This window comes from Podarcis pityusensis (assembly GCF_964106645.2).
Source record: "Podarcis pityusensis genome assembly, chromosome: 6".
In the NCBI taxonomy this organism is placed as follows: Eukaryota; Metazoa; Chordata; class Lepidosauria; order Squamata; family Lacertidae; genus Podarcis; species Podarcis pityusensis.
Window position 1 is genome coordinate 70,877,683 of NC_138030.1, and position 13,458 is coordinate 70,891,140.

Below are 13,458 nucleotides of genomic sequence, written 5' to 3' on the forward strand. Positions count from 1 at the left end.
CGGGGGCCTCTTGCGCTACGGAACACGGGAAAAGGAGCAAAGGACCTCGGCCAATGAGACCGCGACGAACGGCCCTTTCGCACCATCCAATCCCTTCGGGGCGGGGGCGGGGGGTGGGGTGGAAGCGGCCGGGCTTTCGGGACGAAAAGCCGCCCAATCGGAGCTCCAAACGTCCCTGGGCGGGGCTAGGCTTCGTAGCAGCGAAAGGCGGGCCCGGCGGCGCGCTCGGCCAATAGGCGCCGGGAGGGCGGTGAACGGCGGCCAATGAGAAGCGAGCGCCGGGGCGGAACCCGCGTCCTGGCTGGTTCGACGTCGGTGGGCGTGAGGACGCCCGGGCGTTCGGTTGCTGAGCAGCGCGCGCAGGCTGAGCTCGTGCCTGCGAGCGGGAGTCGCTGACGGAGCCGCTGAGGTGTTTTCTTCGGACGTGTCGGTGGCCGAAGGGACCGTCACTGAGGCGCCGCCGCGACGTCTCCCGAGGGATGTGAACCGCCGCCGGCGCCGCCTCCCTCGCCCGCGGTGTGTGTGTGGTGTCCGCCCCCCACCTCACAACCGAGCCGAAGCTCCCTCCGGCCTCCCTGCTCGGGCCTCGCGTGATGTCGTGATCCCTCGGCGGACGTGCGACCAGGCGGGCGGCGGCGGCGGCGGCTGCTGCTGGGCGGCTGCTGCGGCTGCTGCTGCCGATGGGGCTGCTCCGGATTATGCTGCCGCCCAAGTTGCAGCTGCTGGCCGTGCTGGCGTTCGGCGTGTCTGTTCTTTTCCTGGAGAACCAGATCCAGAAGCTGGAGGAATCCCGAGGGAAGCTTGGTGAGCGAGGGGCGGCCTTGGGGAAGGTGTCTGGCCGGGTTGGGGGGGACGACCAGGTCTGGATGAATCGGTGTCGTGGAAATGAGGTTACCTTCCTCCTGAGGGCGGCGGCCCCCTCGTTCTACTGCAGAACTAGAAGGAGAGGGGTAAAGATGGGGATATCGAGGGTAGGTTTGTTGGGGGCGGGCGGGCGGGGAGAATGTCAGAAATGGCTTTGGAGGAGCAAAAATCGCCGTCGGTTCCCGCGCGTGTCTCGAAACGACGGGAATCGGTTTGGGAGGAGAACTCCGCAAGAAGGTGGGCTGCCGACGTGTTCAGAGGAGGGCGACCGTGATGATCGAGGGTCTGGAAACTTAAGCCGTATGACAAGCGGTGGAAGGAGCTGGGTATGTTTAGCTGAGACTGAGAGGAGGTAGGATAGCCGCCTTCAAATATCTGAAGGGCTGTCACATGGAGGAGGGAGCATGCTTGTTTTCTCCTGCTCGGGAGGGTAGGACTCGAACCAGTGGCTTCAAGTTGCAAGAAAGGAGATTCTGAGTAAACATTCAGGGGGGAAATCTTTCTGGCAGTAAGAACTGTTTGGCAGTGGAACGAACTCCCACTAGAGGTTGTGGGCTCGCCTCCCTTGGAGGGTTTTAAGCAGAGCTTGGATGGCCACCTGTCATGGATGCTTTAGCTGAGGTTCATGCATTGCAGGGGGTTGGACTAGATGACCCTGGGGTCCCTTCCAACTCTAGGGTTCTATGATGCGGCGGCATGCATTGGGTTTGGAGCCAATCTTTATGTGCGTTTCTCCCCACCAGTAACAAAATTGCTGAAAGACATTGGAGTTTATCTCCACAAAGGACCTACCTTCTGGGGTTTTTTGGGGGGGGGGGGTTGCTGCTCTGGAAGAAGAGGACTTCAGGGAAACCAGTGTGGCCCACTGGTGCTGAGAAATAGCGGTGATGTTTAGAGGCAGTCTATAGATTTCATTGTTTTATCATTCCACTGTTGGAAACCTGTGAAATGGCCACATTTTGTTTAAGGTTTGAACTTTGTGGAAGTGGGTTGACTCGTTAGATAGGCAAGTTAGTGATTGTAGAGAGAGGGTGTGACAGAACAAGTCTCCCTCCCTCCCTGAAATAGTTGTACAATTAATAGAGCTTAGATATGTATAATTTGTGTATGTGTGCATGTGTGTGTAAGTAAGTATATATGTAGGCCCATGTGTTTCCGTAAGCGTAGACTTTTCCCACTGTTAGGTGTGCTATGATATATGATGTTAGGTCCAGAAGATTTTTCTATAGCGCTGTTCATCTAGTTTTTATGATGTGCAAGTTCTTGGGCCATGCTCATGAAAAGTTACTTGTTTAACAAAATTACTTATTTCTCAACTCTCACTGTGTCAGGAGTAAAACGAAAAAATGAGGATGTAAACTCATATTAAAAGTGACTGTTATTGGCTCCTATATTCCTTTCTATGAATGTGTTCAGTTGGAACCTTCTTTTTTACCCAGGTTGTGTCTATCTGCCTGTATCCACACAAAGCAAGGAAAAATAAGGTCATTTCCACAGGCTCTCTTCCAGGGAGAGCCAGTGTGGGGTAGTGCTCAAGAGCCTTGTAATCTGGTGAACTGGGTTTGCGTCTCTGCTCCTCCACATGCAACTGCTGGGTGACCTTGGGCTAGTCACACTTCTCTGAAGTCTCTCAGCCCCACTCACCTCACAAAGTGTTGGTTGTGGGGAAGGAAGGGGAAGGAGAATGTTAGCCGCTTTGAGACTCCTTAGGGTAGTGATGAAGCGGGATAAAATCCAAACTCTTCTTCTTCTTCTTTATTCCTTTACTAACAAAAAGCAGGCAAAATAACTGTTATATCTGATATGTGAGGACATGTTGAATGCCTTATCCTGAGTTACCCCTACAGAAATAACTGACATTGAACTTGATCTGTTGGATTGAAAGAGAGGAGCAATTCTTCATAGTGCTCTGGCGCTCATTCCATCAGTGCAAGCATTTCAGTCTGCCAGAGGGAAGGATTTTCCTCTCCTCCCCCTGTGCACTGTTCTGTGGATTATCCTGACTCCCCTATAGGCAGTGGGGGCATAGGGGAGGTGGGGAAAACCCCATTGCGCTAATGGAACGCCTTAGGTGAATCTAGCCCTTAAGTGTGTGGCATGTCATATGCGTGTGACGAAGGTATTTTTCTGTGAGGTATTTGTTACAAGTGGTAACAGGGAATTTTTTTTTTCAATTTGTCCCTTGAGAAGTTGACACCAACAGTTTTAGATTGTCTTTATTAGGAGAGTGTAAATCCCGAGTATAAGGGAGTTAACACAGTAAGTTTTTTGAGTAAAAGTTGATTTTCTCTTTTTATTGTTGCCTATATTCAAAACCTCCTGCCAACCTAGCAGTTCGAAAGCACGTCAAAGTGCAAGTAGATAAATAGGTACCGCTCCGGCGGGAAGGTAAATGGCATTTCCTTGCGCTGCTCTGGTTCGTCAGAAGCGGCTTAGTCATGCTGGCCACATGACCTGGAAGCTGTACGCCGGCTCCCTCAGCCAATAAAGCGAGATGAGTGCCGCAACCCCAGAGTCGGCCATGACTGGACCTAATGGTCAGGGGTCCTTTTAAAGGTAAAGGTACCCCTGCCCGTACGGGCCAGTCTTGCCAGACTCTAGGGGTGTGCGCTCATCTCACTCTATAGGCCGGGAGCCAGCGCTGTCCGCAGACAATTCCGGGTCACGTGGCCAGCGTGACAAGCTGCATCTGGCGAGCCAGCGCAGCACACGGAACGCCGTTTACCTTCCCGCTGGTAAGCGGTCCCTATTTATCTACTTGCACCCGGGGGTGCTTTCGAACTGCTAGGTTGGCAGGAGCAGGGACTGAACGACGGGAGTGCACCCCGCCGCGGGGATTCGAACCGCCGACCATGCGATCGGCAAGTCCTAGGCGCTGAGGTTTTACCCACAGCGCCACCCGCGTCCCAGGGGTCCCTTTACCTATATTCAAAACAGGATGAACTGGTTTATTTAGTTGGGATAGCTAAGTTGTTAGACCATGAGACTCTTAGGTTCGAGCCTCATGTTGGTTGAAAGAGTCCTTCATTGCAGGGAGTTGCACTAGATGACTATCCTGGTCCCTTCCAAATCTACAGGTCTGTCATTCTATGAAATCATTATTTAAATCACAATTAAAAGGAAATAATTTGACTTGTAATTTGCATTTTGTGGAAAAACATGCTGTTAAGCATATTGGTATGCAAAAAAATTGTAGCTTTTAGACCATGCAACTTGCATATATGTTGTGGTTCAGAATTATTTATGGGGATAGGGTAGGATTGAGGAATAAATAAGTTTTTATTTGGTGGTCTCTATACACGGAGGGACTCTATGCAAGATAATTTCCTTAAAGACTTGAGCCTTCAAAATGTTCCAAAAAAGGACTGGAATGAAATGGACCCTGAGCAATGGTGACTTCATGGTGTTCGGCAGAGTAATAACTATGTGTAGTTCATAGAGTTTGAATAATTAGACGGGTCGTGTACACCCAGGTGGGTACAATGGATGATCCTGTCAAGATAGAAGGTAGCATCTCCTAGATTCTAGCATGAGGTGATTGCCACTCTCAACCTCTAGGAGGTAAGTCTTAAAAATTAATACATGAGGATACAATGCATGAGATGAAAATGTCAAGTATGTTTCCTCATGATTTTTTATACAAAAAACATGTTTAAGTGAATATGTGTGGCTGAGAGCCATGGGTTAAGTTTAAGAGAGCTACAGCTTTTAGCATAATATATTTAGGTACAGTCATTATAGTTAAATTCTAAAATGTCAAATTCTAAATTATTATTTTTTTAATTATCAATAAAAGCACTATTAATTTTGCCCACCCTCCTTTGGGCTGCTGCCTTTAGCCTGTTAAAAGAAATGCTAATTTGTTACATAATAAACAAAAAATAAAATTAAAAATATTGAGTAAATAATATTAGTTACTTTTAACATCTGTACAGAAGCAGCACCGGAAAGTTAACAACAAAAGTTATCTGGTGCTGTCTGTATCTGTTAATAGGAAGAAATTATCCACATAACATCAGTTGTGAACTGGCAGCCAATAAAAGTTAAATTCTGTTGTGTTCATGCTGTTATATTCCTTTCAGCAATTGAATCTTTCTAGTTCTTTAAAGTGCTTTTGTTCTTTGAAAGTTGTCTCCATAGGCTAATATGAACAAGTCTGTAGTTTGACTACAATAACTGCTGTTTCATTAAAAGAACTAAGAACAAGTCCATGGTATTATATGTAAAATTTAGTATGATAAATCAGACTGCTATTTTTGCCTCTTCAATTGAAATTTGAATGTCTGCTTCATTTCTGCTGTGACAAACAAAGCTGTATGACTTCAACGATGACAGCAGAAAATATATCTTGGAGGCTTGGAAAAAAACTGCTTGTAGAACAATTTTTCTAGATACTTTCTGATGAAACAGCATTCTCTTACTCTGGCAAGTGTGGTTTATACTTAAAATGGGCTTCTCATTCTGACATGAATAACACAAAATAACTGGCTATATGATGAGATGTTGTATTCCTCCTCCTCCTCGGAGACGACATTCTGTTTCACACATCTATAATGCAGTTCATCTTAAATCCACAATTCCTCTGTTGGTATAAATGGAAATCGCTTTCACAAGGTACCTTCCTCCACATTCCCAAATTAGTATGTGTTAGAATTTAGTTAGTATTCTGTTGCGAGCATTCCTATGCTAAAAAGCACAACAGTGCAAAGATATGTGCTGTGTGCATATTTTGATAATGGAGGTGTTTGAAAATTCAATTAAATGACTAGAGCCTGCATGCCTTGTTTGTTCAATATGAAAGAGTGGTCAAGATTCTTGGCATACTGTGAATAAGCAGTGTGCTAGTTAATACAGCCTGTTCACTCCCTCTACCCCTTCATGTGAGCAGGTAAAGGAAACCAGGAAAGCACAATTAAACCAGACTTCCTATGATGTGCAAATCAAGCATCCTGGTTTGTTGCTCTGAAATAAGCAAGGTTTGTAAGCAAGTTTCAACCCCGGCTTGTTCTGGAAGCAACAAATTAGGTTGCCAGGTTTGCACATCATAAGAAGCCAAGCTTAGTTTTGACTTCTGGTTTGATTTACCTACTGTCTAAAGGGAGAAGCAAATTGAGCCTAAACAGGCTGTGTGCACTAGCATCCTGCTTGTTCATGGTAAGCTGGAAATCCTGTCGTAATGTGATACGTGAATGTAGTTGCTATGTGTATTTAACTGTGTACATTCTGTTTTTTGTTCACTTGGACAAAATCTACACTTTATCTGCACCTACACAGTTGCTCACAACATGAGGGCGCCTTGTTGTTTCTCTCAGTTGTATCCTCTCTGGTATCTTCACTTTATGGTATTTCTTCTGTTGTTATTTAGTATGTGTTGCATGTACTTTCAGGTGCCTTGTATCCCTGCTGAATATTAGTACAAGTGGGGCTTCCAATAAAATGTTAATGTGAGGTGTCTCTTTTTCATAATTTCAACCACTGCTTTCCCCTGACCTGGGTTTTCATTCCTTCTACCCCAGTCAGTCAGCGTTCTATATCCACTAAACATGCTCAGTCTTCATTCAAATGCTTGGGGTTTCCTCCAGGGTTTTGTATTAGCAGGACGCCAGGTGCATTTTGTGCCTAAAGATTCTCCATTTGTGAGCACCTCCGAAGGTTTGGGTGCAATTTTTTGCATCTGGCTGATACTCAAGGATTACACAAATGTATATGCTTTGAAGCCTTGAAGTGTATGTTAAGGATAAACAATAAGTTAAGGAGTTTAACAATAAAGAGAATAATGTTTTGAAAACTGAAGTACGGTACAATATTTTTCTTGTAAACACCAAATTAAACATGTATTAACAATTTCTGCTAAAAATGTGACATGAACAATGTGTCACTTATGTGAATTGCATATTAGTTCATGCTTATCAAAATAACAAATAAAAAAGTGTTGCTGACCCCGCCCCCGCCTGGTGGTGACTAGGCATTCTGTTATGGTGCCCACAACCCAGGTCCCAGGAGCCACTGGTTCTTAGCTTTTCTATCCCAGTTTCTAACACTGCTTTCCTCCTTGTTTATGCAACCCTTGGGATTTCTCTGGGTCTGCCGATTTCCCCCCACTTGGACATGGCTAGTGCTGGTACATAAATGTTGGCACTCAGAGAACAGAGATCAGTGTTAGTGTATATTATGTATATCTGAATAGAGACTTTGAATTCTTATCTCATTATACATGATAAAGCTATTTTTAGCCAACTCATCCCTTGCTTTTTCCTTTAAGACCAATTGCAGTCCTTAACAGTTGTCAACAGGTTTACCACACCTATCAGCCAATCACCCATTCCTACCACCCTTCTAAGTAATATCCCTCCCCACCCTCTCACTATATATAAGGGTCTGGTGACTTTTGTTTCAGTGTATCTGAAGAAGTGTGCATGCACACGAAAGCTCATACCAATAACAAACTTAGTTGGTCTCTAAGGTGCTACTGGAAGAATTTTTTTAATATTTTGTTTAGACTATGGCAGACCAACACGGCTACCTGCCTGTAACTAGTGTATATTATGAAGATGATAGTTATAGTGGGTGCTAATATGTAGCAGTTCACATGCTGTTTGAAGATGAAGATGAACTGCACCATAGTTTTGCATCGGTTTCTATGCAATACGGGTGATTGTGTTAGAGTTGTGAAATGGGAATGAATAAGAACCTAAATTTAGCCTAGTAATTAACTGATCATGAACTACTGAGTTGCAGTTATTCTACCCAACATATACGATCACATCATTAATACTTAGAAGCAACATATATGATCACATCATTAATACTTAGAAGCAACATGTTGGTCCCTGCCTAGAGTACACCCAGTAAACACTTTTTTGATTGTACCAATGTGCTTTGTCCCCATTCTTAAAAGCAATAATTCCACTATGAGCCACATCAGTGGCTTAGCGGTGCAGGATTTTTCAAGTATGCATCCTCCAGATTTGCAGAACTTTAGTTTTACTAATGAACCAACCTCATCTTGATGTAGTATGAGCAGCAGCAACAGCAAAGATGTTCCTGCTATCCAATAGCAGCTCCATTTGCTGGTGAACATTGAGCTGCGACCACTTCCACTTCTTACTAGTCACATGTCAGTTACAGGTTTTTTTGGATGTTCTCAAAGAGTGTTTCATATGTACATCTTAAAAATATAGGCAACAGCCCATATCAATTCTGGTGATTTGGGCAAGTGAGCAAGTCTGTTAACAGCCATTGGTTAAGTATGAAGATCAGTTGAAAAAGGTGACTGGGAAAAAATAAAATGGAATCTGGTATGGTTGTTTCCTTAATAGGAAATGCAGGGGAAAGGTTGTAATGTTTCACAGTGAATTTGCAATGAAATTACATTGTTTTTCATTTTTGGGATATGCAAATGCTAATGCAATTTTAAGAACTTGAATAGTTATGAGGCATAATAGAACTTGACAGTATTTGTTAGCTGCTGAACAATGACTTGACTTCATAGCTAGAAAATATTTGGCAAATAGATGAAATACAATGGGGAAATTGATTTGAGTCTTTTAGTGTTCTGCAAGATACATAGATGACAGAATTATGTATGTATATCACACAAATACAACCTAGCTATTAAAGTAGATAAATATATTCTTATATCTTGAATGAAATAATGATGTTATAATTGCAAAATTATTGCTTTGTAAAAGATGCCCATTTATTGTAGAGTTCAACATACGGTTTTATTTGCTTGCTGAACCCTTTCCTTTAATAATTTAGGATATACAAGCATTCAAGAAAATTGATCTGGGCTTCTCCTATCTTGCATTTGCCTTGTAGGTACTCCATCTTTCAACTTCTTTGGCAGTATAAGCAGATGTTTGCATAATATTCTGCAACTTGATTTCCTAACTAGGGCTAATGGAAGTTTTTGTCAGAAACATATGGAGGGCACCAGGCTGGGAAAGGCTGTCCTAAATCATACCTTGCAAGCTACTCTTAATAACTTAATTACATTTTATAGATGATGTTTTTATTTGGGACAATGGAGCCCACAAGTTAGTTGCAAAGCATATGGCTTTGTCCTCAGAAGAGTGTTTTTGCAAACTGTATGACTTCTTGTACCACCGCCTCCCCCAAACATATAACATTACCTAGTCCATTGACTGAAACAGAATACTTCATTCAAGCTTGATGGCAGTGGAGAGGTATGGGGAAGACCCTGCAGATGCCAGTAAAGGCCTCTGCAGACACCATTCTTCCAGCCCCTGAACTAGGTGTAGCATTAGTGAAGTTGAGAACAGTTATTTTTTTATTGGGTAAATAGATTATTTTAGGAAGAACTGAAAGGTCCTACAAATGTGGAAAATTTCTCATTGTAACTTTCATTGTAAGAGTAAAGGGAAAATCCATGGATGTGGTATTTATGCACTGAGAACTTGTGGCTTTCCAGGGTGTGAATACGTATGCAAACCTCAAAGTTGAGAACAAGGTAAGAATTCTCAAAGGTATGGGAGGTTGTTTCTTTTCCTTTCCTTTTCAGGATATTTCAGCTTTTATATTAACATTCTGAACTAGAAATAACAGGACACATTTCCCCCAGATGCATTGAAGAAGCTTGTTACCACTATTGAAATCTTGCCAGAGATTATATTTAATTCAGCTACATTAATGCACTACTTTTGTTAGCTTCCACCCGGTCCCACTGAAGAATTACCTCCTCTTAAATGAGTTTATGGAAAGCTTCTAAATGTGTAGCCAATATATAAATACATGTCTCTTAGAAACTTAATTGTGTGAGGTGCTCCACATATATAATTGCTTTTAAGCAAAGTGCAGTAAGGCTCCTCTAAGTTAAGTGTCTTGCTTTAAAATATCTAGTTTAAGCTGTAGATAAAACCTGTAATATGCTGTTTTTTTGTTGCTGTAAATCTCCCCTTACATTTTTGTAATAAAATGATTTAAGCATTTTCCATTTAAAGAAATGCACATGTTTCAAGTTGGGTGGTATTTATTTACCACAAATTCTTGATGTCTCTGATTATTGAAAAAGGCAGTACAACTGGGTTTTGGAGCAACTGTGTCATGGTTTGTTCTGCCTGCGTTGAACATCTTGTGTGACAGGTCCTTAGAAAATTATGCATGCTTCTGATTCTCAGTCTCATCTTCCATATATTCCTGCTTAATTAGTTCAAAACCAATCTGTTCCATATTCTTAATTCATGTTTGTTTCCTGCTTTCTTGTGAATAAATACCTTGACACAAATTACATTTGAAATGTCATGTTGGATCTTAATTGTGCGCAGCCCAGCAAAACAAACTTGATCAGCGGTATTTATAGCTCTCTGATGCATCATGAGAGAATAGAAAGTTACTCCCTGGATTTTCTTTCTTGAATAGTTTACTATTTTGATGCCAGTAAGTCTACTCAGGGTCATATCCAAGGCTGCATAAGCAGAATGCCACTTATGCAATGGGACTTGCTCTTCCTTTCCGTCTCCTTTGTGCCCCAGAATCTAGTCCAAAATCTGCTCAACTCCCTGGAGTAGATTTTGAGGTGTCTGAGGAGCTTCAGAAGAGAGGAGGCAATAGTTGGTTTGGCAGTGTGGGATACGAATGTCAGCATTTTGTTAAAAATGAAAATATAAAAATTGCGAAGTTTGATGCAGGCTCCTAAATTCTGATGCTGATTTGTATAGGGATTTAAAATATTTGGCATGTGCTACAATGACAATTTAACAGTACAAAGAAAATTGTTTCAGTTGCCAACACCAATTACTGAAAGGGCACTGTTTAAGTTCCTGAATGTGCTGTCATATTCTTACATTCTTGGTGCTGAAAATCTAATTACAGCATTGTTTTGTATTTTTTTTTCTTCATTTCCACAGCATATATAATATACATAATCCTGTCTTTATACTTTTGAGGATTTGCTTAGGTTTTTTTTTTTTTTTAAATCATTAAAAAGCATCTTCTGACTTCAAATGAAGCTTTTTTTTTTTTTTTTTTACTGACAAACGTAGAGGGGTAAACTTACAGGACTTTCTCTCCCCTTGAAATACCGAATTGGGTTCTGAAATTAAATCTATCAAACATTGGCTCAGGTCTGATTACAAGAGTTAATCTCCTAGAATAAATTTGGACTATATACTCAGCTGCTGCTTGGCAGAGAGAAGGTGTAAATCATAGGCTGTACTTTTTCTACTGATAGAGTAAGAAGAAAGTACTACTCTCAGTAATCTTATTTAGCAGGTTTAATCCACTACCATGCCAAGTTCACGTATAAATTAGTTTTGTATTTAAGTACTGGGCTGTTTAGCCATAGGTAACCAGGAATTACATGTAGGCAAGTGAGCCGGTTGATGAAGCAAGTGGATGGATTGCTCTTAGCAGTGTTAGAAACTGAGATATGAAAGCTAGGAGCTAAATGGCACCTTAAACTGAGGTTACGGAAGCAACATCGGAATGTCCAGGCACGTTTTTTAAAAAAACAAGAATACAAAGCTGGAAATGAATGAACTACAGCTAAAATATCACATTCATTTTCCACATGGTCTAGTCTTTCCCCTGCCTACCCCCTATTTTTCTTAAGAAGGTCTCTTCTCCAGTCTTCAGAGAATAACTGGAAGTGGGCAGGCAGAACAAGGTCCTCCTTTCCTTCCACTCTGCGGTATTAATGGGAAATCATGACGTACTACTGCACCTGGAGCTCAGAAACAGCTTTCGCTAATAAAATTCCCTGTCACAAAATGTGACTAGTACAATGGGAGTTTCAAACACTGGGTCTTAGTACCTCACATAGAAAGCAAATAGACTGCTGGAGGGGGGAAGTCGCCTTCTCCATGTGTAGAAGTGCAGCTCTCTATCTTTCTCTGTAAGTCCTCTGCCAGCTAGCAAGATTTTTTGTTGGTTGCTTTTGTGGCTTGCTTTCAAGGCTGTATGGAAGGGTAACACAGGCATGCCATTTCTGCCTGATCAAATTTTTAATGAAATTAATAATTGCTGAGGACATAGTTCCTGAAGTTAGGGAATAGTTTCTTTCCAGGAAGAGAAAATGAACAATGAAGTAGAGCAGGGGTAGGCAAACTAAGGCCCGGGGGCCGGATGCGGCTCAATCGCCTTCTAAATCCGGCCCGCGGACGGTCTGGGAATCAGCATGTTTTTACAAGAGTAGAATGTGTGCTTTTATTTAAAATGCACCTCTGGGTTATTTGTGGGGCATAGGAATTCGTTCATATCCCCCCCCCCCCAAATATAATCCGGCCCTCCACAAGATCTGAGGGACAGTGGACTGGCCCCCTGCTGAAAAAGTTTCCTGACCCCTGCTTTTACTGGTTGAGAAGCATGACAAGTCGCGATTGATCCTTAGGAGTGAGGGTGCCTCAGACTGAGTTGTGTAGGACTACCATACATTCAAATTCTCCCGGACATTACCAGGATTTCAAAGGTGGAAATGACGTCCAGGGAAAATTTCTGAAAGCCTGCACTTTGTCCTGGATCTTTTGCAAGTCAAATCATGTTTTCTGGTGTGTTGGGGGGAGCTCAGTTTTGAAATATGGCAACTCTAGAGTTGTGTTGCAGCTGTACCTGCTCTCTGAACCACCCACTGTTCAGTCTGGTTTATATTGTCTTTCCCTTGTTGGTTACTTGTGTTTGTGTTAGCAGATTGAAGTAAACATTAAGGTTGTGTACTGTCTTGCACATTTGGATGTGTTTTTTCAAGTAGCCATAATTTATAACATAATAAGCTAAAATTCTCCTCTTGTTTTGAAAACTAGTTTCTAGGTTTTGGCACTAAAGTCTTTGGTGTGTTAATTCGCTCAGAACAAGTTCAGAATGGTAGACAAAAATACAGCTTTTGAGTTCTCCACATAGTACTGGGTTTCTCACAGAAGTTTTGGGACATGTAGAAAAGTGTTTTACCCTTAAGATGTGGTTTTTATATGTAGATTTTTTGGTTGTGTCCACTTAAGGATTTACACTGTTGTTGGTGTGTGGCATCTGAACAATCAATCTTTGCTGCAGATACTGGTGTTGAAATATTTGGGTGGTCTCTTTTTCACAAACTAAATCTTGGAAGAATCACCTAGATTATGCCAAAAGCACAGAAGCGCAGTATAAAACCTTAAGGAGAATCTTGCCCCCCCCCCCGGTACATAAGGCAGGGAGCTGGCAGCCTCTGCCTTCGAATTTTTTGGGGTGGGGGGGAGAGAAAGTGTTATCCCAGTTGCCTTATGGCATTGACAGTTTGTGGTCAATCCCATCCTCAAGCTTTGTCAGCGAGTGATATAATAGTACAACATTTGAGAAACTGCTGTGTTTATATAGGTCAAGTCCTATAGGATGTGCTTCTCATTTTCTTCTCTGCTGCGTTTGTATATAGCCATTCTGTATTCCTTGTTTCCCATGCTTCGGGATAGGAATTCAGGATACCCTGTTGAGTAGAAGATGATTTATCTCTTGGGAAATAAGTCTGAACATATTACTGTGAGGGTTGCAATTTTTATTGTAAAGGCATGGGTGATTTGGCAGCTATGTGCCACAATGGTACCTTCTTGGCCAATACCATTTTATTTACTGTGTGTTTAGAATAGGCTATTTTCACAGTTATGT

General features: G+C 42.4%; 1 protein-coding gene across 2 annotated transcripts in view; it reads left to right on the top strand.

Annotated features, from left to right (window-relative positions):
* The first annotated feature begins 321 nt into the window (after nucleotides 1–321).
* The window catches only part of HS2ST1 (heparan sulfate 2-O-sulfotransferase 1), a 98,349-nt gene continuing 85,212 nt past the window's right edge, over nucleotides 322–13,458 (top strand). Inside the window, exon 1 of one of the 2 annotated variants that reach the window (XM_081008776.1) lies at nucleotides 322–804. In XM_081008776.1, the coding sequence (XP_080864902.1) occupies nucleotides 681–804 (124 nt within the window). In that variant the 5' untranslated portion in view covers nucleotides 322–680. The remainder of the gene's footprint in view (nucleotides 805–13,458) is intronic. The other variant, XM_081008777.1, reaches the window with a different exon arrangement.